We start from the raw sequence: 25,254 nt of genomic DNA, 5'->3' as shown, positions 1-25,254 counted from the left end.
CTGCTGCAGTTTGTTTGCTCAGCTCCTGAAACCAAAAGAGGTTAATCTGACACTTGCAAAGATGCCAAGGCTCTAAGAACAGAGTTGACTTGCCCCTAGTGCCTCATTTATCTTACCATAACATTTTGTATTTACTCTGCTAATTCATCTCCAGAGCTGTGTGACAACAGATACCTTTGAACATGTATTCTGGCAATGTTACTTGTCTCAGCCGTCATTAACCAACGACATGCTGGTGTCCCTGTTTCTGTCTTTTCTGCACAGCTATTCACTTTCATGCTTTTCCCCCCACAGGATGGTGGTGGTGGTTGTTTTTTTTCCTCTCCTGATTTAAATATAAATGATATAAACAAGTGATACAAGCATATGGATCTTTTTGAACAAAAATGACCTTCAAACTAAATGGTTTTTTTGTAAGAATATAATAGCAGGCAGCATCTAATTAGCCTTTGAGGTTAAGATGAGTAAAAATAAAGAGAAAATGCGTAAGTCAAATTTTGTAGTACTGCAAATAGGAAGCTTTAAAATTGTGTGTAGGCAGAACTAGTTACTGATGCAAGTGTCTGATAGCTTTTCAGTTAGTTGTACATGTACTGACAATTACATAGGTTGAGCATTCAGATCTCTGAAGTTAGGACCAGGTAGAGAAGGTTAGAGTACCTGACAGCCTCATGATGAACCCCAAAAATAACAGTGAAAATTGTGCTACAGGTGTTAGGTTTGAATGGTAATATTTGCACTGTAGTGTCATTTTTTAAAATTTGCTACTCTAGTCCTCACAAGCACTAGAAAGGGACTTAAATGTTTATTTAAAATCAAAACTCTGAATAGACTTAGCTTTAAAATTGAAGGGTTCCTACTATTGAAGTATATAGAAAACTTAGATTATTGCACATCTTCATGGTACTTACAAAGAAAGACCCATATTTATACGATGAAGATACCTGAGAGTTCTTGTTAAGTGTATCTTGGTTGAAGAAAATTAATTCTTTGAGAAATCTCCAATCTGTTATGCTTGAACTTTAGAACTTATGCAGTTGTGCTTTGGCGTTAAAGAAAATTTGTCAACGCAGCTATAAATTCATGTTACTGCACTGCACAAATGGAAGAAATTTTCTTGTCTTATGTTAGGATAGTTTGGTAAACTTCAATGTAAGTATCAGTAGAGGAAAAGATATGAAAAACCCAGGACACTAGGAAAAATAATTGATTCATGTTACAGAAGTCTTCATATTTTACACTGAGATACTGCTCCACACTGTTTTGCGTTTCGCATTTATGTTTTTAAACACTTACAGTCTTCACAACCGTCTGCTGAGAATGCTGCAAATGAAGTGCCCAGCAGTGCTCCAAGATTCAGATTAGATATGTTAAAGAACAAGGCAAAAAGATCTCTGACAGAATCGTTTGAAAGTATTTTATCACGTGTAAGTATCCTCATGTTTATTGCCTCTGAACATAATTTTGTTGTTTTATTTATTCAAATAGTAGATACACCAGATTTGCTATCCTTTCAGGTTGTAGCTAAGTGTATATTAAAGATGGATTGGAAAAAGTACTTCAGTATGTATTAGAAGATGACAAAAGAAAGCAGGGCTTTGGTTAAAAAAAAAAGTCTGAAAGAAATGAACTGATTACTGGATATAAATAGTGCATATAGGCATTTCAAAATCTGAATATGAAGCTGAGTACACTGATTGAATTGTGCATCACTTGTATTGTGTTTTCTTTTATGTATATTATAATTATTTTCCCTTCCTTTTCAATGCTATTAAATTGTCTTTATTTCAACACACAAGTTTTACCTTTTCTCCCCAGTTGTCTGCTCTGTCCCACTGTGGGGGAGTGAGCAAATGGCTGTGTGGTGCTCAGCGCCCTGTTGTGTTAAACCACAACAGCCAGAAACTATTTGAAGGCAAGAAATGTTAAGAACTTCAGAAGGCACTAAAAATATGCAGGCATTTGGGCAATATCACGTCAAGTAAAATTCTTCATAAACAGTGTTGGCGGTACCTGTTAGTGGAAACAATTTGAACTCCCATGTGATAGTCATCCCCAAGAAACAGGTCATGAGCGAACGGCTGAGAATATCTGCTAATTACACAACAGTGGCTAAGAAAACAGATCTGATGTCAGATTTAAGTATTGCTTCAGCCTACAGAATGACTTCTCAATCAAATATTCTCTGTTCTGCACCTCCTTTCAAAGCAGGTAGAGTGCAAAGTAGGTGCTTCAATAGTGGTTATAGTATGTATGTGTAATACGTGATTATATTCACATATAATGCGCATAGTTGCTAATGAGAATTCCCTAATTGCATAGACATCATTTCAAATGTCAGTAACTGTCCTGAATGAAGCCTCTGTTTTTCACAGAGACAAGGACTATTGCTAGGGATTTGGGGAAATTAAATTTGCTATTGTCTCTGAAAGCTACAGACTCTGTCTAAGCTATGAAAATCTCTTTTGGTATACCCCATTTCCTGGTATGCCCCATGTGTTATAAGGTTAATTGTTGGTGTGCTTTGTTTCTCCAGGGCAGTAAAGCCAGAGGTCCTCTCGACAGTTCTAGTGGATCTGTGGATCTGGAGGCCTCCATGTCCAGTACCTTAAGCAGCACAAATAAAGTGAGTAAAGCCTATGGTGCACGTATGTAGTGAGAAACTTCTGTTAATATACCTAAAACTGGTCAGATGTGAAATCCAGTTACCAACTGATCATATAACTGCTCTGTTCTAACGTCTTATATTTTGTTCTGATTATGTCTGGGGAGTAGACAACTTAATTGTGTGTGAAAGGAATTAAACCTCAGAACATCCAACCAGAATGACAAAAGCAGAATCACCTAGCAGAGTTTAGGTACGCCCTCTTCTTCCTAACTGTAAGAGTCCTGCTGCTGCTTGCTGATCATTAGGGTATTTTTTTGTATCCCTGTATTGAGTCCCTCTGAGGTTGATGGGGATGCACTCACTACTGGTAGCCTCCCTGGATCAGCCACTGTCTTCCCTTCTACTTTCCCAGCATGAAACAATTTTTTCTGTTTTTTAGGATTTGTAAGTTGGTTACCCAAATCACTTTTCATGTTTAAAATGTGTTTCAATCCTCTGAGGAACAACTTGAACAAAGTAATTTCCCAGTTTACTCTGGTAACAGAAATTCAGATTAAGAAATAGCAGTCAGATGCCACCACAGTTGTAATGTGTAAGGTGCCATTATCTATGGAGTTTCACTAAATTCTGTACTGTTCGAAAAGATGGGACCCATACTTAGTCTGTATTTCTGATCTCCAGAAGTTTCAAGCTTTAGGTCTTTCCTTGTGTTCCTTGTATTATAAAAAATAACTGCAACTGACATTCCATTTGAATTAGAAACTTATTGTACTACATATAATATATATTTTGTGTATCTCTATCTTATTGTGTGAATCTGTATATGTGAAGTAAAATATTATATAACATCATCTGAGCAAAAATGTGCAGTGTAACAAATTTGAAAATTACCATGCTCTTGACCCTAATCTGATTAGTTTCATCCCTGAAAGTACCTACCATGAATGCATGATTGTATTTTTAGGGAATATAAAACTAAACCAAGAAGTGGGGTAATTTCCCTTTTTGCATGGCTAGAAAGCTTTTAGTCTGAGCAAAATATTATGAACAAAAAGCAAAGAGGAAAGACAGTCATCTTCCTTGGACATAGCAGGCTTGGATACAGCTATGCATTCTGCTCTAGTGCCTAGTAACCTACAGAGGACTCCTGACTGGAGGTAATCAAGAGTCTGCTCCTTCTGCTTATGATTTTGAAAGAATGGCTGACTGCAAGAAACACATGAGGTGGGGAACGAAGGAAAGTGCATCACTTTGGACTAAAGGCACTTAGTCATAGGATTAAAGTCTTTTGTGTGAGTCTTCAAATAGGCAAAAAGAATCTTACATTGTTAAATGAATTTCTAGATATACAGTAATCGAAAATACTGCATTATTCACTGCTGTTACTGTTATCCAAACCTGAGCTGTCTGTTCAGTTCCTCTTACCTCTGGGTCATATTCAGCATACAGTAAAATGTAATTACTACCAAAATTATTTTTCCTCTGTTAAATGTATTCTATGATTTGTTGGCCTAAGTGATGAAGAACAATTCCATAAGACATCAAGGATTCTTTCTTTTAGATATCATGGTCAACATATGCAAGCTTGAAGCAGATCTCTGAGGGGTTTAATAATGACATGGAACTGCAACTCCAAAAACTGATTTTAAAACCACATGTTGATAACCTTATTTCTTGTTCTGCTAGGAACCACCATTATCTGAAAGGGAGACAGACAGAGTTCCTACACTTCCTACAGAGAATGCTGTCAAGATCAGTGGATCAGTGGGTGATCTCTCCAGTGACCCAGATAGTTATCCTATTGATCATTCTGTTACATTACCTCAACAAAGCTTTCGAAGACGAGCAAACACACTGAGTCATTTACCATCGGAAAGCCGGGAGTCTTTGGTAGCTGCTGAAACATCGCCATCTGTTCCCCAGAGGAAACTTATGAGGTATCACTCAGTGAGCACAGAAACTCCTCACAAGAGAAAGTAAGACTTACTAAAAGCAGGCTGTGCTTTCATTTGTTGAGGGCATGTTTGGGGATGATGATTGCATACCAGATATGCCCTCCTAGTGGATAAGAAATGTATCACAGTAGTGTGTCGCTCTTCAGAGGTTTGTAGGTGCCCTCTTTGAAACACTGTGAGTCCCATGTGCTCCACAGGGGGGAAATGAAACCTGAGACATCTATTTCCACACTTTGTGTCACAAAGCTAAGTGTAAGCACAATATAGGATTGCTCCTATGGTGTTAGGTTATATTTTCATAAGCAGTGTTAAGTAATCTTTGTTGTGTTGGTCTGCCGGCAGTGTAAATAAATGCTACATTTACCTTGTCTGTCTATAGAAAAAAAAATACTATAGCATTTCTGATGGTGAAAATCGTACTATTTGGTGAATTCGTGTATCATTTTAAAGTAACACACAAACTTGGCATAAATTAACATAGTTGTTGATAGATGTGAAGCTCCTATGCAGCATTTCAATGAGCCTATGTAAATTTTACTTGCAAAAACAAGCTACTGGCTGCCTTAATGCTAATGTTCTTCAGGCTGTCCTCCTTCATAAACCTGCCTCTGCATTTTCAAAGTCTTCGAACATTATGGTAGCTTTCTTTCCTCCCTCTATCTGGCTTTTTCCAATTACTATGGAAACGCTTCTGTCTGTAGACTTCTGTTTCACTGCCAGAACTGCTCGTTTACACAAGTTAGGCAGTACGAAATCTGTACATGTTCCAAGTCATTTTTCCCTGCAGGAGGCAGGGCAGCATAAGAACATGCCTGGAATGGGTGATGACAGTGAAGAAAAATTAAATTATAGCATTTAAAAGGAAACATAACCTAGGTTGCCTTTTTGTCCCTTTTTTGAACCTTTTTAATTCTTAAATACCAGAGTGTGTTTATAGTGCAGTTTAGAACTTGTGCTGTTGGTCTGTCACCTTCATGAAAGTTGCCTTCACATTTGTTGCTGCTTGTTCAGACAGCTTCTATCCTTCATTTTTAGCTGCACTCTTATATTAAGTGTATTTTTAATTTCCTTGGTTATTGCTATTAGTGTTTGATTGTATAATTTTTTTGCTAAGGCCTGAGTCTGCCTGCTCCTTCACGTAATTTAACCTAGAAAGAAATCACTGGTTACATACCTTTCATAGGAAACACATAGAACAGGACCTAGAAGAACTGTACATTGAACAAGTCTTGTATGATTTATGAGTCCTTTTTCAATAGCTTACACCAATTGTAAGTTGTTTTTAAACTCAAAGAATGTAATACTGCACTTCTCATCCATTAAATCTCATGATCATATGCCTGATTTTATCATAGAAAACAAAGGAAAGCAGCATGAGGGAGAAGAAATGGATGTTAGCGACATATTTTTAGGAGTTTGAATGTAGTCATTCTCTGAAATGCCTTCTTGAAGATTCTAAGTGTGTATTTCAAACATTGTTGATTGGGTTAAAATGTTCAGCCTCTTGCAGTTACTGCATTAACTGTGAAAAATATATGAAATGGCTGATATGTATTTGACAGGTTACTTTCAAGGATTGGAGAAGATATTTCACTTTTTTTTCCTTCCCTGTTTCCTGTCTCTTACTGTGTTTTGTTCTTTCTGTTACCTCAACTCCATTCCTCTGGTTGGAATCCCACTATACGGTTTGAACACATCTGTCGGCGAACCTAAAAGTTCTTCTGGTCAACTTGCACGTTCTCCTACTCTAGCTCGTCTTAATCCCTCGGCTTCTTCACCCAACTTTTTTAAATATCTAAGGCATAATTCAAGTGGAGAACAAAGTGGGCATTTTGCACAAAAGAGGTGAGATAGCACCTGTACGTAGTTTGGGGTAGGGTTTGTTTTACTGTGCTATAAATATGAAGCTCTGTAGTGTGAGTAATTAAAGTAATTTAATAAAGATTTAAGGTGGTAGGTTTTTATGGGAGGAGGAGCTCAGCTGCTTTGCCACTGAATGTAGCTCTCATACTCGCATAATTTTTTGCTTTAATACAGAAAATTCTTTCAGACACATGGCATTCTTTGGAGCCGGTTGCTCCAAAGCAGCTTCTTGTTATGCAGCAGACAGCAGCCCTGCCTAAATCTTGCCAGTGATAAGTTGCCAAGAACCTGTGATCCAGCTCGCTCTGTCTCTCCTGAATCATTCAGTTCTGTTCTGCTTTGTTCATGGCAACACAGAAATGCATTAATATTCTTTTAATATTCTTTTGTGCCTGACATTTTAAGGCAAATTAACTAAGTTAACTAAATTGGACAAAAAATAGCTGGACTGTGAAGAACCAATTGAGGGGAAAGAAAAAGGCAGAAATGAGCTCATGTGTTTGTCTTGATTAATTTGTCATGGTTACACTCAGTGGTATCAAATGATAATTTTCTGTGCCTTGTTACTTAGAACAAAATTGTGCATAGAGACATTGAGGAAAGCGCATTAACTTTTTGTTTCCCTGGGATCCTGAAATAAGGAGCTGCCTAAAAATCTTAACCATGAAACCCCTTCAAGTTAAACTGCTTATTTTAGCTTAAAATGTTATTGAGGCTGAATGGCCTTGGAAGCACTGTCAGCACTTCTGGCAACAAAATTTTATTGCTGTATGGTTTTGGGTGGTTTTTTTGGTTGGTCGGTTGGATTTTTTTTTTTTTTTGATAGGTATAGCTTTCCTCTCTTCCCAAGGTGACAACTCTTTTGATCCAGAGAAAGTACCGAGCCCAGAACTTGATTTCACCAGTCTTTTCACTTGTATTTGCTGAGCACTGTCTAGTGTCCCTCTTAATTTAGCTTCACCTCAGAACTATGATGTAATTCAAGGGAGGAAATGTGAGTCTTCAATGTCATCTTTACTTTGCGTTTATCCAAGCCTGAGCACCATGCTAATGGTCCCTTACTTGAATTGTGAAGGTTAAATTCTCCAAAGTAGATTCTTCTAAAGTAGATTAGGAGATAGATTCTGCACATACAGTAGCATCTTCTCCTTCCCTTCCTCTACTGTTCAGTGACATGCTGTAGTGAACCTCTAAGCAACCAAACTGAGAACTGAAATTGATAGGGATATCAAATAAGTTAATGAGTTTAAATTAATGAAGTCAGACTATCCAGGTTGACTGCATTTCTCTCAGTGAAATCACCATGTAATTGCAATTGATTGACAATGAGATTGTAAGTGAAACTTGTTTACAGGGTGCACCATACTACAGCAGAATGTTCCTTGTGCTCAGTACCAGCTACTAAAGAACTGCTTCACTTCATATCTTTATGAGGCAGAGCTAAATGCCATCCGAATATAACACTGTGGTTTATCAGAAACTTTTCTTACTAAAATTCTGTTGGTCAAGAGTAAATTCTTCTACTCAAGTGTTTTTGTGTACTCTTCTCATCAAGCGAAGTAATTTCCTGCTGAGTTGTTCTCGTGCCCTTCTAACCAACTTTTGAGTACATTGGGAGGTTATTATTTTGCAAGACAGAGCAGAACCAGGAATTGTGTTGATCAGAAGACGGTTGTTGAAGTTTTACTAGTGCTCCTGTCTGTTGCATAAATAAAGCTGCAATCCTAAATAAATCATCAGTCAGAAAGCTCAGCTTTTTGTTTAAATGTTCCAAGCTTGTCTGAATAAAAGCCTGTTAATGCTTTTCAAAACATTCTTTGCCAAAGTCTTGGATTTCATTTGCCAGTACAAGGATTATCAGAGCCAGTTTCTCCTAACCTTTTCCTCCAACCTTAGGCAATCATTGAAAGTGATATTTAGGTAATTTTTAATTAAAAAGTTGGTATCAGTTCTTACTAGGTTAAAGGAACTTATTTGAAACATGCACCAAGAATCTTGTGATATAACAAAGAATTATGTTTACTGGAAGCATATTTATTTATGTTTGAACATTTTAATTTGCCCAAACAAATAAGAATTTCAAAGTAGCACTGTGTTAGTGGTTTTAGTTTTGACTTCGGTTTCCTTGATACTTATGCCTTTGGGATTTAGCTGCTCTGTTTGAAACCTAGCAGTATGTGTTATTTTTATTCTGTGGATTTATACTTCCTTGTTCTAAACTGTACTTTTCCCAACTGCACTCTCAGCATCTCCTACCGTACTGCCTTAAGGAAAAAGCTTCATTCTTCCTCTTCTGTGCCAAATTTCTTAAAATTTCTGGCTCCTGTAGATGAAAATAACACCTCAGACTTTAGGAGCACAACAAGGTAGGGTTCTCTCTTTAATCCTGGAGGTAAAACGGTATTATTCAAAGGTTTCTTTGTTTGAAGTATTTGAAATGCTTCCTGCACTTGCAAAATCTGACTTGTGCAACAGTTCACTTGCATGTATTCTGCATGTGATTACTGTCAAAAGGATGGAGCTATCCCAGGCTCCTCTCTTGCAATGTTTGCAGAGCCTATCCATTTTGGTGTTGTGATGGTCACCAAGCTTGCATCTCTTTACTTTTGATTATTCCTGCAGAAGGACTCTATTAGCAGTTTTTAGTGAAGAGAACATACAAGGTTCACCCTAAGCAATGTCAGCCTCCTTAGAGTGGGAGAAGATGATCTGTGAAATGCTATTCTCAGTTGCCAGAGCTGTTTGAAGTTCATTTATCACTCTCACCTCAAACAAAGGCTGATGTAATCACTTAGAAATGGGATTTTTAATAGGAAGACAGCATTGCTGTACATTTTTTCATTCAATAATCTGAGTAAAAACTTCCACTATTTAGTTTGTGTATTCCATCAAAGGAGTAACAGCCAAGGTCCCTGGATGCTGTTCCCAACTTTGTTGCTTATTTCACATGGTAACTTGGGAACTCAGAGATTAAAGTTTTTGCTCTAATTCTGTGTCGTGTAGGAGTGTACTATGTATCTGACTCACAGAAGGCTAGAAGTTTGTTTAATGTCTGTAAAACTCCTTAAGGTTTGCTGATAAATAGCATCAGCAGCACTCTTGTCTCCTACAAAGAACTGTTACTTATTGTGGATGGTATAATAACGGTGGCAGCAGAACAGTAACAACAGGCATACACCATCATGTATCTTTAATGCAATGAGTGTAATGCACTGCCACAAAGAAAGCTGAAAACAAAATGAAACTATAGAAAGCAGATTGCACAGAGCTGCGAACCTCTTCTGTTGAACTTGAGTGATGTTTGCAGCCTTGTGTAAGCCTGCTGCTACTGAGCAAGTTTCACCCACCTAACACTTACAGCTTGACACAGCATGTGCACAGCACACTGCGCTTCTTAGCAGATGGTTATTCTACTCACTGAACACTACGTTGCTTTTCCTGGCAGATTTGAGTAACCTACTCACAAGCCATTCTGTGTTCTGCAATTTTAGTGACTACGAATCCAAACGCAGCCAGCAGGCTGCTGGTGCTGACAGCCCTGTGAGGACTCGCCGGCATTCTTGGAGACAGCAGATATTCCTGCGAGTGGCAACTCCTCAGAAAGCATGTGATTCTCCCAGTCGATATGATGGTAAGTCTGTATTGGATTCCATGAATGTTGTTAGTGGGTATAATCGGTGAATTGTGGTCCATTTTTGTCTACTGTGCATGCTTGCCCAGTGCTCTGTTTGTACTGGCTTTGCAGTTTCCCACTTTTGGGTTATGCCAAGCTCATCAGCTCATCAGCTCTTGGAGTTTTTATTTTTCAACTACTTATGTAACTTAGTTCTGATTGTGCAAAATTAACTAACCATGGAAGAAATTATTTTCTAGATGTGCTGTTTTAATGAGTTTGGGGGGAAAAAAAAACATCACCAAGTATAGCTTTCAAGAAAACGTGATCCTTCTATTTCATCTTGCCATGCTGGAGTATGGAATCAAGGACCAGAAAAATGCAGCCCCAGCAGAAGGAATTAAATTTCTTTCATGACTTCAGTTGACTTCTGTAGTGTTTACTTCATACCAGACTGGATGTGACCTCACATTGTGCTGTGATTCATTCTGTAATTCCTTACCACTTTAACAATGATTATCTACTGTACTTCACATCTAGAGAAATTCAAGGAAGAAGTAAAGAACCACAGACCAGTGGAAAAAAAAAATCACTGTGCATGAGCATGCAGGTACATCATTTTACACATCTCACCTAATGTGAGCTGCCGCAGAGAACCTTTTGGCTCCACGTCCCAGGCTGGATGTGGCTCTGGGCAGCCTGGTTTAGTGGTTGGTGACCCTGCACTCAGAAGGGGGGTTGAAACTCGATGATCTTTGAGGTCCTTTTCAACCCAGGCCATTCTTTGTTTCTCTGATGATTCTACAATAATGCATTCTGACTCACAGGAACTTGAATTTCACTGCTGGAGCTCTGCAAGCTCTACCTTCTGTCTGGTCTCTACGGCCGTAGCATAAGAGTCACAAGGAACCTGAGGGAACAATACACTGTAGTAAACATAGTAATGAAATACTGTTTGAATAAGCTGGGAGAGCTGTCAGGTTAAAAGTCACTGAAACGTTTTTATTGCATTTTAAAAAGAGACCTCCTTGATGAACTGAACAGTGCACATAACAAAAACGTGTCTGTCATTAGAGAGTTGCTTGCCATGAAATTGGACTTAGTATGGCATAAGCTGTGTGTAGGCATAGATACTTCTCTCAAATGTAGTATACTTCAAAACTAAGTGATCTCAAGAGCCTGTCAACATAAATATACATGCGCAATGCTCTTCTGTGCTTCAAGATGCGGGAAGGGGATATTCAGCCTCAGCTGTTCCATGAAGCTAATAGTTTTGCGAATTTGACACATCTTTCTATAACTGAAAGTGGACCTACTAGTTTTTGAAAGCCACAAAACATTTCGTTATTAAATGGGGAAAAACAAACCCACCCCAAACCCAAAACTGCCCGTCCAGGCATTTCCTTTGAGACATAATAGTTGGAAGATGCAATCTTAAAAACCTACAGCTGGATAAGCAGCAAAGTTGGAGAAACACATATGGTAAAAAAATGGAAAACAGGAGTGTTATTAATCTGAGGAGCAATTTAAAATAACTGGCATTTTAATTCACTCTTGTTTTCTTTATCTGTTTTTGTTCCAGCGTACATATTCAATTTATGAGCAGAGGGAGAAATCTCCAACTTTTTCTTAACAAGTATTAGATTTTTTGTTTGGATTTTTGTGAATCTCTTGAAACATTTTTGGCAGTGAAGGATGCTGAGTGATGATCAAGTCTCTGTAGCCTTTAAGAGTGCTCTTACCTTGGCACTCACTATCACAGTTAACTTAGTAGCCTCTAGCTCCAAAGAAAATGTAGCTAGGTATTGATCATCAGCTTGTTCCTTTCATCTTCACTCAAGGAGAAGCAACACATACAGCAGATTTTATCAGTTTGGTAAGAGTTAACTGTAGTTATTTTTGCATTTTTTAAATTCTTTTTTTTTTTTAAGGTTTCCTTGCTCACTTTAGACTGATCTCCTTTGGAAACAGACTTGATGAAAACAGCTGACATATGACCAAAAGATCAATTTCAGCCAAATTGGGTGGAGAACAAAGAAGATTTTAAAGATTGTGTTTTTGTTGTTGCGTTCTGCAGAAGTAATCAGGAAGAGGAGAGCAAGAGAACATTCATGTATTTCCCAGGATAAATGGTGATTCCATTAACCAGTTTCTCTTGTCAAGTGCGGTATCTCACACACCACTCCAGCATACTCAGGAGGAGAGCAGTAAAAAAAGAAGGCCTAGGATTATTATTTTTTTTTTTTTAGTAAGTCAGCCAACCAAGAGGCCTAGATCTCTTTAAGTCAGATTTGATAAAATTTTATAAGTTTAGCATAGAGTGCCTTAATAAACTTTGTATTAAGCATTAAATCCACCAGCATGCCTGAATGATGTGGTATGCTGACCAAGGCAGGCACTGCCAGCCAAATGAGGCTGCTCTGTGGCTGTAACTTCTTTGGATTTTAATCAGTAAACACACACATGAAAAATGTCACAAGAAACAGAGACAAGTCTAAGTCTTGTACGCACAGAAGGATTTAGGTTCTGACGTTTGTGAGCCCATTTGCATAGTATTATGTTCCTTGCCACTTTATGTGGTTAAGAATGGAGTAGGAAGGTGTATTTACTGCAAAATAACTAAAAAAAAAAAAAGCCCAAACAACTGATAAATAGTTTGTGTAGAAAATTTGAGCTTAATCTTATGAGGTGCTGGACATGAGAGATATCTAGCATCCTGGGTTCCCGCATGAAATTTGATGTACCAAGTCCCACTTCAGTCTCTTTCTTCTTTAGGAAGTGTTCATTAGTAGTTCTAATGCTAGCTGAGCTAAACCTTTGTCTCCTGTAGCTTAGCTGGAGGGAATTGTTTGCTAGCTGTGCTTTGATGGCTGCATTGTGCAAGACAAGGCAAAGAGCAAACTGTTTTCCAGGTATCATCATTTAAGTGTGCCACTTGCCTTATTCTTGAAGGAGTCTGTCCAAACCAGTAGAGTTAAAAACAATACTTACTGTAGATATACAAGAATGCCTTTTTGCTTGCCAATTGTGACTCCTGCCTTGCCTGACGGCTAGCCTCCGTCTCGCCCCATCTGGACAAGGTGTGCATTCTGAGACAACAGAAAGCCTCGTGTGCGGGAAACCATTACTTCTGGTTCTTAAAGGAGCGATGTCCCATGTATGCACCCTTCCTCTTGCCACCTCCTGCTTGTGGGTGCTGCAAACTCACAGCTGTTTTCTGTCCCTCTGCCACTTTCCCAAGGCAGCATTGAAAGCCAGTGGTCCATGATGATTTATGATGAAGCACATAGGAGAAGCACCATGGAGTTTGCTTTCTGGCAGGACAGCTTGTCACAGCCCCTGCCAGTAGCTCAGTCACTGGTGAGCTTGAAGAGGCTGATCCATGGTATAGGAATTTTGAAAGAATTTTCTGCATACATGAAATGACCTGTAGAGATTTGTATTGCTTTTCAGCTGGAAGTTTTCAGGATTGAAATGTTAGTTTTAATGTAGTGAGCTATAGTGCAACATCTTCTCCTGCTGTTTGCCCCATGTCATGCTCCAGATCTCCTCTTGTACGCTTTTTGTCGATGTCAGAAGGGTTTGCGTATCTGAACGATCGGGTTTGCTTTCCTTTTTATTTATTTATTTATTTTAATATTTGCCAGAATTGACACAGGGCAAAATTATTACTCAGCCATCCATCTGTAATTGTAAAAGGGTCTAAAATACATTTTCAGAACCGTGATGTTTCTGTTGAGTAACATTTTTCTTCAGTACTTTGGAGGAAAAAAAAAAATGTGGTTTATGGAAAGCTGCTGAGTATGGAGCCCAGACTGGGCTGGAAGGTGAGGAGCAGAGTAGCTACGGTGCTGTGAGTGGCGTGGAGCACTTGGGGGCAGCGTTTCACTCACTTCCAGCTGAAGGGAAGCTCTGTATCTTGCACTTTGGTATTTCTTTTTTATTCGTATCCTTGTGAGCTGGGGGGAGATGGGAGAGGAGGAGCACAGTTTGCTAACAAAATCGATTACGCTGCCATCTGTTACAGTACTGTTTCTTTTGAAAAGAGACTTTAATCAGTCTCTTTTTCTAAATTATTTTGGCCTCTTTTCTGGATATGAATTCACTTTTGCTCTCCTGCTCGTTGTCTTAAACATTTCAAATTACACATTTATATCTCCTTGCCCTGCTTGAACACAGGTATTCATGCTTACATGGAGTCTTTCTAGCAAATTACATCCTATGGCTAGGCAAATCATAGAATTGTAGAGATCATTTGGGTTGGAAAACACCTTCAAGACCATCAAGTCCAATCGTCAACCTGACCTTCCAAATCCTGTCTTTAAACCACGTCCTTTAGTGCCACGTCCACACATCTCTTAAATACCTCTGGGGATGGGGACTCCACCATTTCCCATGGCAGCCCATTCCAATGCTTGACTACCCCCTCTGGAGAAATTCTTCCTTATGTCCAAGTTATACCTCCCCCAGCACAACTGGAGACTGTTTCCTCACATCCTATCACTTTTCATCTGAGAACTAAGAGACAAACGCTATCCTCACTGCAACCTCCTGTCAAATAGTTACAGAGAGCAATGTGGTCTCCCTTCAGTCGCTCCTCATAAGCCTTGTTGTCCAGTATCTCCATACAGGCAAAACCAACAACAATGAAAAACACCCACTTGATTAATTCACTAAGATGAATTGTGTTTCAGTCTCTGATACTGTGAGGTAGCAGGCCATTAAATTGTACATGCTGAAGAGAAGTTTCTGTAGCACTTTTTTTAAGACCAGCTACCTACGTATTTGTTCATTTGGTTTGTGGTGAAGGTTATCTCTCTTCCATTATTTATATAAAAGTATTTTAAGGTTCATTTCATAGTGATATTGCAAGTACTGTAAACTGTTGCTTTAGTATTCTATACTTAGAATGTACTTAGAATTTTCACATAGTGAAAATTATTTGGAATGTGTCCTCTAATACTCTTGATGTGAGATTTTTAGCAATGAATTGATTATTGATTAACTAACAGCAATTTTTGTAAATCCTGTAATAAAGCCGGCTTATTAGAATTGGTCGCTCGGATACGTCTCTTTCAGAATGCATAATCTTGATTTGCATAATAGGAACATCAGCAGTACCATCACAACATGTGGTGGCTTCTGTGCCCATGAAAATATCAGGACATTCATTTCTCAGAGCTTGATAATATCAGTAAGTGTTGAAGGTAGTGATTACTTTTGAAGAACCTCTTAGCTTTGAAAGAAAAACATCAGTAAGAACTGATTTTAACCAACTATATTGAAGTGCTCAAATTTTCAAGAATTCCTCATTTGGCCATTCCTTGAAGTTGCACATGAGAGTAGAACGTGTTTTTTCTTGTGATACTATATCTGAAGTTTTATAGTAACAAAGAGTATCTGATCGTGCCACTTAAGTGTTTGTGGGTATTCTCTTGTTTGTTTATTGACCTGAAATTTGTGATGTTTAAAATGAAACAAAAAGAATCTAGAGCAGAAAATTAAATGTTTACGTGGAATTATTCTGTGCATGTTCTCACTGTATCTTGCCAGACTTATTAAGTCCTGGAGAGAGCATGTGGCTGGTAAGCAGCACATTCAGAGAGCCATGTGTAAAGAACTCTACAGTGAAAGTGGTACTAACATATTATGTTTGAACCTCTTTTCTGTTAATTTCCTATATAAAAATAAAACTCATCCTAAAAAAAACCATTTTTCTTCACAAAGTGTTCCAGCTTCTAATCAAAAACAAGATTACAAGATTCATCTTTGAAATTTGAAGTTGGTTACATACCAAGTAATCCTGAAAGAATGTTTTTAAAATTTAGGCTTTTGTCTTTTTGTGGGTTTGCCTCTTCTATTGTTTTTGAATTTTTGTAGTTCCTCTTAGCGGGTTTTCTTTTTTTTCCTCCCTTAGTTTTTGCAAAGCCTTGTTTAATACTGAGATTGTTTGAATACGAAACAGTCAATTAAAATTATTCTAGTCAATTAGAAATTAATTTTCATAAAAATAAGGTTTAAGACAGTATTTTGATAAATTGTGGTTGGAATACTTTAATGTCCTCCTAACAGAGGGAGAACATATTCATTTATATTCATTGTAGCTCTTTCTGGAGCTGATGAAATTTCCTCTTCATATCTCTACCCAAGTAATCAAATATTGGCCATTTTAATGACTAATTACTACAGTCATTCACCAGCTTTTCATTTATGAACTTTCCTCAGTGTGATCCTTGGCAGCAATACATTTTGATGGTGTCTTATGATCTTTTCTACTTTGTGTATAGTTTTTGCATGATAGTTTTGTGTAATACATGCCTTGATCCTTTTGGAGTGTAGGGATACTCTGTATCTTATGACTGAAGCGCTGTCACACAAAGCCAAAGAGCTGGGTACAAATAAATGGATCTTTATAAATGCCATCTCAGTTTGTTCTTACTATGGGCCTGCTCTCAGCTTATTCTTTCTTGAGTGTTAGAGGTGGGAGCATCAGAACAGTACCAGTCTGAGGTATGTACGGATGTGCTAGTTCATTTATACACTTTCATGAGCAGTGAGGGGTGTAATATATTTGAAAAGAATACAGGTCAAATGTGAAATAGGAGTCAGCAAAAGCTGTTGAGGTTGGCAGATGAAGAAGGGAGCGGTCTTTCAGCATGTGCTGATGTGCTTAGATCCTCCTTAATCGTACTTATTAATCTCACAAGTTTTGAAAGCTGCATGCGGTTTTTAACATACAACGATTTGGTTCAGTGAAATGTGTGTTCTCAGCTATGCTCAATTCAGTTGTTTTATGACTTATCTTTGCATTCCCTGCTTTCCTCCAGATCACTTTTATATATTGATGAAATATTCAGTTTCTTGTTACAGTATTTCTACTCCAGTCTATTGAGGACATGAAAGTTGGATGGCATGTTTTGACAGTCACTTTGTTATGTATTCCAGGACGTGGATTAGTGTTGACTTACCAAATGTCCGTTTTTATACTTTGCTTTAAGGGATTACCTGAACATTCAGCCTCCCCACCTTTGCCAGCCAAACAGCTGACGCAACTCTGCAAACTTACCAAGCCACCTGAGCCATTAAACAGGTTTATTTTGGTTCCTGTACATCCTGGTACATGCCAGTGTGGTGGTGGGAAGAAGGATTGTGAACGTGTTTTGTTTTATCAGTGTAGACTTTAGACTTTCTGTTAAATGTCCACAAGTGATAAGAGAAAGGAGAAGAAAAAAAAAAAAAAAAGATAGAAAAGGAACTGCCATTTGAAAGTCAAAACCAAGCTTAGGACTCTTCCATGGAGGAATTAGAGGTAGGATTGATAATGATAATAGTTCAGCCTATAGCATTTTATAACCTTTCTGCTATCTTTTTTTTCCTTTCATAGCCTTAACCTCTGTGAGCTAAGTTTCTTTTAGTGTCTTCAGTTTGTCAGTAACAGATGAGAATTTTCATCTTAAATTGAAGCAGAGCCGTGCTCCGAAGTGATACATGCTCTGCAGTGATGCAGGTGTTGCCACAGTAAGGTTTGATTGCTGGAGGACAGGAACTGAATAACACAGCCTGTAAATTAGGAGATGATTTTTTAAGTTGGTCCTTGAAGACCAAACAACAAAATTTGCATTGAGAAAGTAGGTGTACAATAAGAACAGGAAAAATTTAAGCTCATTCTTGCTTAAAGGGAAGTGATGTCTTCAATTTATGTCTTTGGCAGCCTATTTTTTTTTTTTATAAGTCACTAATCATAAGATGTCTCTGTAGGTAGTCTGGTACCTTCTAACACTTGCATGCATACGTACATACTTAAAACCAGAATACATGTTTGACTCTAAGAGATCCATAAATCCCTGAGAGGATGAGTTGAGTGGGAAGAGATTTGTTTCCCCCAAGAGATACATGCATCTTACATTGTCTAGTCTGAAAATATAACAAGAAGTGAATGGATAACAGTATACAGTGGATAAGGATGTTCCTATCTATATCACTTTCACTTTTCATGTTGACATTTGGTGACCATTTTTGTGAATTCCTCTTTCTTAAGTTGATGTTACTTTGTGCATATAATACATTATTAAAGAAAATGAAAGACTTTCCTAATGAGTGGAATGCCTTTTTTTTTTTTTTTCCAAATTCCCTGTCTGCTAAAGCAAATAAAGCTAGTTCTGACAGTATTATTCTTAAGAGCCTTTCCCTCATAGTGTTAAGTATGCATTTTTTAATTTAGGAACAAAACCTACTATATGTAGTCATTCTAGAAAAAAAAATGTGCAGAACATTGCTAGCAGTACACTGTGTACATCAAAAGCAAGAATCAAATCAAAATAAATTTCCTTTAATTGCCAGCACAGGTTGAGTGACTGTTCCTTCTCTACCTAATGACACTTAACCTAAAGCTCTTCTATAGCTGCAAGTCTTTGCCTAGGACCGTCTTTTCATTTACCTGCAATGAAAATAATCAAATGAATGTTTTCCAGTTTATTTTAAATGATCTAATATACTTTCTTAATTGTATTGATATTTTTAATAACCAACTGTACTTCTGAATGCATCTGTGTCAACATTTCCTACTTTGTAAAACATTGCCATGTAAACTGCAGGATATTTGTCATTTGCTTAATTCACCATCCCATGAAGTTCAGTGTTCTCTGAAATGTTGTAGATACCCAAAGTCTGGATATCTGCGCTTATGTCCAAAGTCTGGGTTTGTAAACTTCTAAATTGTGCTCGCTAGCCAAAGAGGTTGCATTTATTTTTATAAGTATATTTTAGTACTTGAATTCAACTGTGGTAACACAGAGATACATGTTGTATAAGAAAACAGGTGGTATTTGGATCCACCCTATTCCTCTCTGACTCTTCAAAAGGAAAAGACTGACAGTGGCAAAACAGAAAAGCAGAAGCCAACAGCTGTGAACATTTCCATTCATATCTGGTTGTCTGTGTTCACTTGTGCGAGTGCCTTCAAACAAACAAGAAAAGAATAGCTGCGTATGAACTGTATGAGTTGATACACAGCAGCTTTCTGAGCAGAATTTAAAGGGGTAAAAACCTTTCTATTTTGTTAGTTTGTAGAGTTATGATGTTTTGCATGTGTATTTGTGTTCAATATGAAATTTATCACTATGTTAGGCAATGATAGAGAAATGGATCATGGAGCTACCATACAAAATAATTGTTTCAAGAGCATGAACAGATGTATTTGCCTTTTTCTTGACAGTCCAGGCAATAAGATTTTAGTTACGTGGCTTCTAAAACATTTTCTTGGGTGTGTAACTGGTCAGTTTCTCTGTAGAGAGATATTCCTCTGATATTCTGTTTGGCTGAGGAAGAAGCGCTGTGGCTACGGCTTTACCACTTGGAGTTGGGTGGAAAGAGGCAGGTGGGCTTTTGACCATTCTTTTTAAAGGTGGCAAATGAAGTAATTTTTCTTCTAAATATAGACTCTTGAGTCTTTAGAGAAGCTGTATAAAACAATGATAAAATTAAGTGATACTACAGCAGGCATTAAGAGAGCAAAGTACAAGAACTTATGCTTCTTATGTTGATAACTTGATTAAAGAACAAATATTGTTCCCTGAAAAGAAACACTTTCAAAATTTGCATGAGGTTTATTTAATTGTCCTTTTTTTTTTGTCGCATTTTCAGTCTTTTTAGAATTACCTTGCACGCCTGACAAAAAGAATCATTTTGCAGTAGATCAGTTTAAGCCAGAAGAAAAAGTGCAGAAAGTTGTGATGTGATTAAAAATGAGAAACGAGAGCAAAGATATCTTAGTTGTTTGTCTCCCTTTCTGTATGTTTACTTTAAGAGCAGGTAATTATCCCACTGTATGGCCTTAGTCGGTGTGTTTGTGCAGCTATGGCTGTAGGTTTCTTTTTCAAATACAGTTGAGAGACTATTTTTTAAATTAAGTGAGTTCTTTATTTACTATGATATGCTACTTGAACCAGGCCGGGTTTCAACTGTAGGTTGCATTTCTGCAATTTCTCGGACTTGCTTTTTCTCTTTTCATTCTGTCCTTGTAACATTCTAATTAGTAAGCCATGTTCTTGGTGTATGCTGCAGTTTTTATCAGGTTGTTCAGTTGCTGGTCCAGGGTTAGGCCATGTGATTATTATTCAGAAAAAACTTTGTAAATCTGCTTGAAACTGTCATTTGGGAAACCATGCCTGGTAGGTATTGCTACCTTCTATATATGTATGTATATGCATAGACACACACACACGAGTGTGTGCATGATATATATATATATATATGTAGATATATATGCAGTCTTTGGAAATGTGTCCTTTTGTTTACCCATTCATGAAGTCTAAGTAGTTCATAACAACTTTTCTCTTTCAAAGATTACACTGAACTGGGAGAACTTCCACCCAGATCTCCTTTGGAACCAGTGTGTGAAGATGGCCCCTTTGGTCCAGTGAAGGAGGAAAGAAAACGGACATCCCGTGAGCTTCGCGAATTGTGGAAGAAAGCCATCATTCAGCAAATACTGCTCCTCAGAATGGAGAAAGAAAACCAGAAGTTACAAGGTTGGTGAAGCTCTTCCTTACACACTACTGCAATACAAGTTAAATTTTTGGTTTGCACTGTGGCCTTCACAGCATTTGAACCAAACCTTAACGAAATGTTTTAGGCATATGAAGTTAAAAAAAAGTTTAGCAGTATCTTCCTCAGCTCTCATTACAAAAGGTAATGACTTACTTTTTTTCTTAGCACTTACCCTTATAATTTGTTTACTTCATCTTAGTTGTTACCCTTTTTAGTTTTACAGTGGTTGAAGTATTTCAGTGTGGTGTCTGGAAGTGATGATAAGGAATTTAGCACAATCACTATCATGAACTGAATTCTTTCTACGTTTGCATCCATAAGCCTTTGTTTAAGTATTGATCATCACTGAGTTCTGCTTAGCCAGTTCTGAAGCTGAAGTTCTTAAGGATCTGACTGTGGACTTCAACCTGTGGGTGCATGTAGTAGTACTGGCACTGTGCAAGCAAGCTTTATATGCAGTAGTAATGACTTAGATCAGTCAGAAGTGTGATAAGTAGGAGTGTGAGAAACTTGGAGTGGTTCTTAACCCATTTTTTTTCTGTGGCCAAATGCACCTCTGCAACAAGTCTTATCATGGTGGCAAGTTTGACATTTAAATTCAAAAGGCAGCTCATTAAGAATACTGATTCTATTCTAGCAGCTGCATACAGAATCACCACTGATTGTCTCTGAAAGCTGTTCCTTGTGAATGAGGAGGACAGAAATGTTGGTTTGGCTTACTCTTAGAAGTTCAGGAAGGGAGTAGCCAACTGGATCCCCCAAGGGTGGAGAACCTGGCATGAAAATGGCAATTCTTATTTGCCTTTGTGTAAATTTGGAGAGGGATTGTTTTCCACAAAGAACGAATATGTAGAGAAAGATCCTAGCAGAGCAAAAAGTTTGATATACCAAAAAGCCTTTTTTAAAACTGAGGCTGAGACTTCTAGCAGTAAGAAGAAAACGCTTTCCTTGGATGTTGTATATGGTCCCACAAAGTATTTACCTACCCGTAAGCTATTTGCTGCTGGTAGTATAGGTCTCCCATCTGGGCCCTGATATCTGAAGAACACTTGATTACCTGAATTTCCTACAAAACTCTAAAGGTGTCAGGCACATTCATACATTTTTTAAACATAATTGCTATTACAACAAAACATGTCCATGTAAGCCAAATACACAGTGCTAGGTACCATGAGAAACATTTAGAGAAAGAGATACTGAAAGCAGTAATTTATACAACTCCTTCAACTTAGATCAGGATATCAGACATGGGCTTTTATCAAGTTATTCTGTACCTTGCATTTTTATGGGATCTTGTGTTTAGGAACACATTTCCTTTGTTTTATATATCTATACTACAGAACTTTCTAAAAAGTTCCTTTGTCTTCAGGTTATCTGAATCTACCACTACTGGTCAAGTTCTTGGCAACTGCAAGACACTAATATCCATTCAAACTTCAATAAGTTTAAACAGATGCTCTGATGATTTTTTTCCTGCCCAGTTGCAAAACTATCAGAAATTCACTAAGATGAGCATGTCTGAAGCTAGCTAGTGAATGAGGCATGTGTTGGCAAATGTGAATGACCAGGTGTGCAGTGGGCACTTTGGAGTAAGAAACATGTTCTAGGTAGCTGCTGAATGAACAGTGCAGCCAGTGAAACAGTACTTGCAAAACAGGTTATTGCGATGCAGTGAGCAGTGTGAGCTGATGAGCTGTAAGGAGTTTCATTGCTTCGTTTAACAGGTCAAACACTGTTAATAGATGCAGTTGCATGTAACACCTTAACAAACAAACAAAAACCCAAACACCAACCCACAGCACAATCACAGCAATTTTGACAATTAATAGGCTTCAGTTTTAGGTAGATTTCACAGTCACTGTTCATGTGGTGGAGTTCTAAGTAAATTAGTCCATTTTACAAATATTAAACAATGTTAATTGGTGCACTCATGATGCTGTTTCCCAGCCTCGGAAAATAATTTGCAGAACAGACGTCTGAAACTTGACTATGAAGAAATCACACCATGCTTAAAAGAGGTAACTCTGATTTGGGAAAAAATGTTGAGTACACCTGGAAGGTCAAAGATTAAATTTGATGTGGAAAAAATACACTCTGCTGTTGGGCAAGGTAAGCACTGTTTGTTATTTTGAGTTCTTGAAGTGCATGCAAACTGAAAAGGAATAGGGTGACTTCTTAACCACTCCTTCTAAACGGGTTCTTACTAGAGATGTTCCTCAGGCTGCTGACTGTATGAGTAACAATGTTCAGTATCTTCATGGTTTTGCACATGCACGTTGTTCTGCACTGTTCCCTTTCAGCATTGGCAGCTCATGTATTACTGATGCTGATAGACTGAGTATTGTTGTTTGTTGCTTTTTTTTTAATGAAAACTTTTCTTACATGAGAGGTGCAAAGTACCTTCGTGTATTACAATAGTTGCAACCCAATTTTAAAAATAAAAAGTTGTAATTAAAGAAGTAAGCCTAATAATGCCATAGACATGAACGTGTAAAGAGTTGAAGAAGCTGTCTGCACTGTTAGCTGGGAATCCTCTGATCCAGCTTGAGTAGTATGCGTACATACAGTGAACATTGCTGTCTCTCTAGAACTGCTTTTTACCCCAGCTCATTGCCACAGGTATTCTTCCTTTCATATGGATAAAGGGCTCTGTCCTGTCAGTGTGTGAATGTGAGAAAAATTTGGTTTCTGTTGATAGTCTGATGATGCTGGCCTATGTTGGTGTTCTAACCAGCACTTAAAAAACTTGGAGTAATGCAAAGTAAGTAAGTAAATAAATCCCTGTTTAATGGATTGTTGCTAACAGATTCAAGTAGCCAGCAGGTGAGTAAGTTACCTGTGGCTCTTAATGCTACTAACATCTCTATATAGCCTAACTATAGCAAAGCTATGTTTTTAGAGCCAAGTTTTGTCAAATTTCATATATTAGCAAAAATGAAAAAATCATTTAAATTCAGTTTAGCAAGTTCTAGTTTAGATGAGAACTGTTAAAAATAACTTGAGTAAGCAACACAAATAGGCAAAAAGCGCACATTTCAGTAGGAATGGAGCTTAAATTCAGTTAATAAATATGTAGTATTGGCCTATAATATACACTGTCATAGATGCTTAAGTATAATGCATATTTCATTTACTGTACAATGCAGCATCCAGACATGAATTCAGTATGGGACTATTTCCCCTAAAGGATCTGCAATTCATTTGTTATTTGGTTTAACAGTGCACATTTATACATGCAAATTCAACCCTGTGTGAGACATTCAACCTCACTGAGGCTAATTATATGTGTATCTGAAGAGGCACTTTCCTTCACTGCTTCATGTTCAAGACTTTTCCATAATCAGGGTTAAGCTCCCTAAATTAATATATAGATGCATTCTCTAAATACATTTGTGGTTTAGATTCAAATACTGTACAGATGTACTAGAATTTCATGTTAAAGCAGTTGTCTGAATTATGATAATCTAGTAAAAATAAGTTTTGCAGAGAGAAATTCATATCCTTTTGTGTTTATATGTGAGAAGATAGTAAAATTGCTTTGTGTTGTTGTCTGTCCATGTAAGATGTATGTGTGAGTCCATTTTTGTTCCTCCTGTTGTTGTAATCATCCATATGTTACCAATCTACCAAAAGAAGAAGAAAATCTATGAAAAACTTAAAGCCATAGATTATTTAAAACTGTAATACCTGGTTCCAGTACGTCATGGATAGGACTGTACACTTTCCCAAAGAACAGTGTTTTGAGTTGTTATGTAGATGATTTAAAGTGCCAGTCTTGTGCTGAATGAAGTATGCATGTAGTAATAACCTTTCTGCTCCTTTCAGAGCTTTGCGTATGTATGCAGATGAGGGCTGCCATTATGTATGTGAAATAGTTAAGTAGTTTCATCCCTTTATATAGAAAATGGAATTGAAGTTTTAAAACATTTCTACTTGCACCAGTGATTCAACATGCCAATAGCAAAATTGGAAATAAAGTAGTTCCTGATTACGTGGCTTTTGTTGTAGTCTCTAGACAACATCCTATTTGTACTTGTTTATACTTTTGGTATATGTGCATCATAGCTCCCTAAAATTTACTGTCAACAACAGTGTCAGTCTTGTATTGAGAGAATATGTTAATTATTTCTATTGCAAAACTTTATCATGTGCTTTAGTGTGGAAAATGGATGATGAGCATCTAGCTTTTCAGAGACCAGTATTACAGTTTTTGCTGCCTCCTCTAGCAGTTCTTGGGCTGGATTTAAGTGCTAACCTTAGACTTCAGGCAGATCACCCTGTTTCCACCTTCCTGTTATATTGCTGGTTTCTTCTGTTTGTGGAGGAAGTACAAGAACAGTAGTTTGATCTATGGTCTGCTGGAGGTAGTAGATAGGAATCTAGCAGATATGGATCTGCTTGCTTTAGTTCTTCAGTCCTGTTAGCTCAACGGTAGCTGAACCCTTGGTATGAGTGGGAATTACAACTTTAATGACCTTCTTCTCAGGAGTACCACGTCACCACCGTGGGGAGATCTGGAAGTTTCTAGCAGAGCAATATCATCTTAAACATCAGTTTCCAAATAAACAACAACCAAAGGACACACCTTATAAAGAACTCCTTAAACAACTAACTTCCCAGCAACATGCAATACTTATTGACCTAGGTAAGTACAGTAGGGGAGGGTT

At 37.6% G+C, this 25,254-nt stretch overlaps 1 protein-coding gene across 15 annotated transcripts in view; it reads left to right on the top strand.

The window, feature by feature from the left end:
* Window positions 1-25,254, top strand: part of TBC1D1 (TBC1 domain family member 1) — a 106,198-nt gene that overhangs the window by 64,770 nt on the left and 16,174 nt on the right. For 9 of the 15 annotated variants that reach the window (XM_021393435.1, XM_021393437.1, XM_021393432.1 and 6 more), the window contains 9 exons: window positions 1,299-1,427; window positions 2,537-2,626; window positions 4,295-4,584; window positions 6,280-6,408; window positions 8,673-8,792; window positions 9,918-10,057; window positions 20,383-20,568; window positions 22,535-22,696; window positions 25,074-25,232. In XM_021393435.1, coding sequence (XP_021249110.1) covers window positions 1,299-1,427; window positions 2,537-2,626; window positions 4,295-4,584; window positions 6,280-6,408; window positions 8,673-8,792; window positions 9,918-10,057; window positions 20,383-20,568; window positions 22,535-22,696; window positions 25,074-25,232 — 1,405 coding nt within the window. Of the gene's footprint in view, window positions 1-1,298; window positions 1,428-2,536; window positions 2,627-4,294; window positions 4,585-6,279; window positions 6,409-8,672; window positions 8,793-9,917; window positions 10,058-14,888; window positions 15,234-20,382; window positions 20,569-22,534; window positions 22,697-25,073; window positions 25,233-25,254 lie in introns of those variants that run through there. The other 6 variants (XM_021393440.1, XM_021393446.1, XM_021393439.1 and 3 more) reach the window with 4 other exon arrangements.

The sequence above is a fragment of the Numida meleagris genome, chromosome 4 (genome assembly GCF_002078875.1).
Source record: "Numida meleagris isolate 19003 breed g44 Domestic line chromosome 4, NumMel1.0, whole genome shotgun sequence".
Classification (NCBI taxonomy): Eukaryota; Metazoa; Chordata; class Aves; order Galliformes; family Numididae; genus Numida; species Numida meleagris.
The sequence above is the reverse complement of the archived record's forward strand: the minus strand, read 5'-3'. Positions and strand labels throughout refer to the sequence as shown.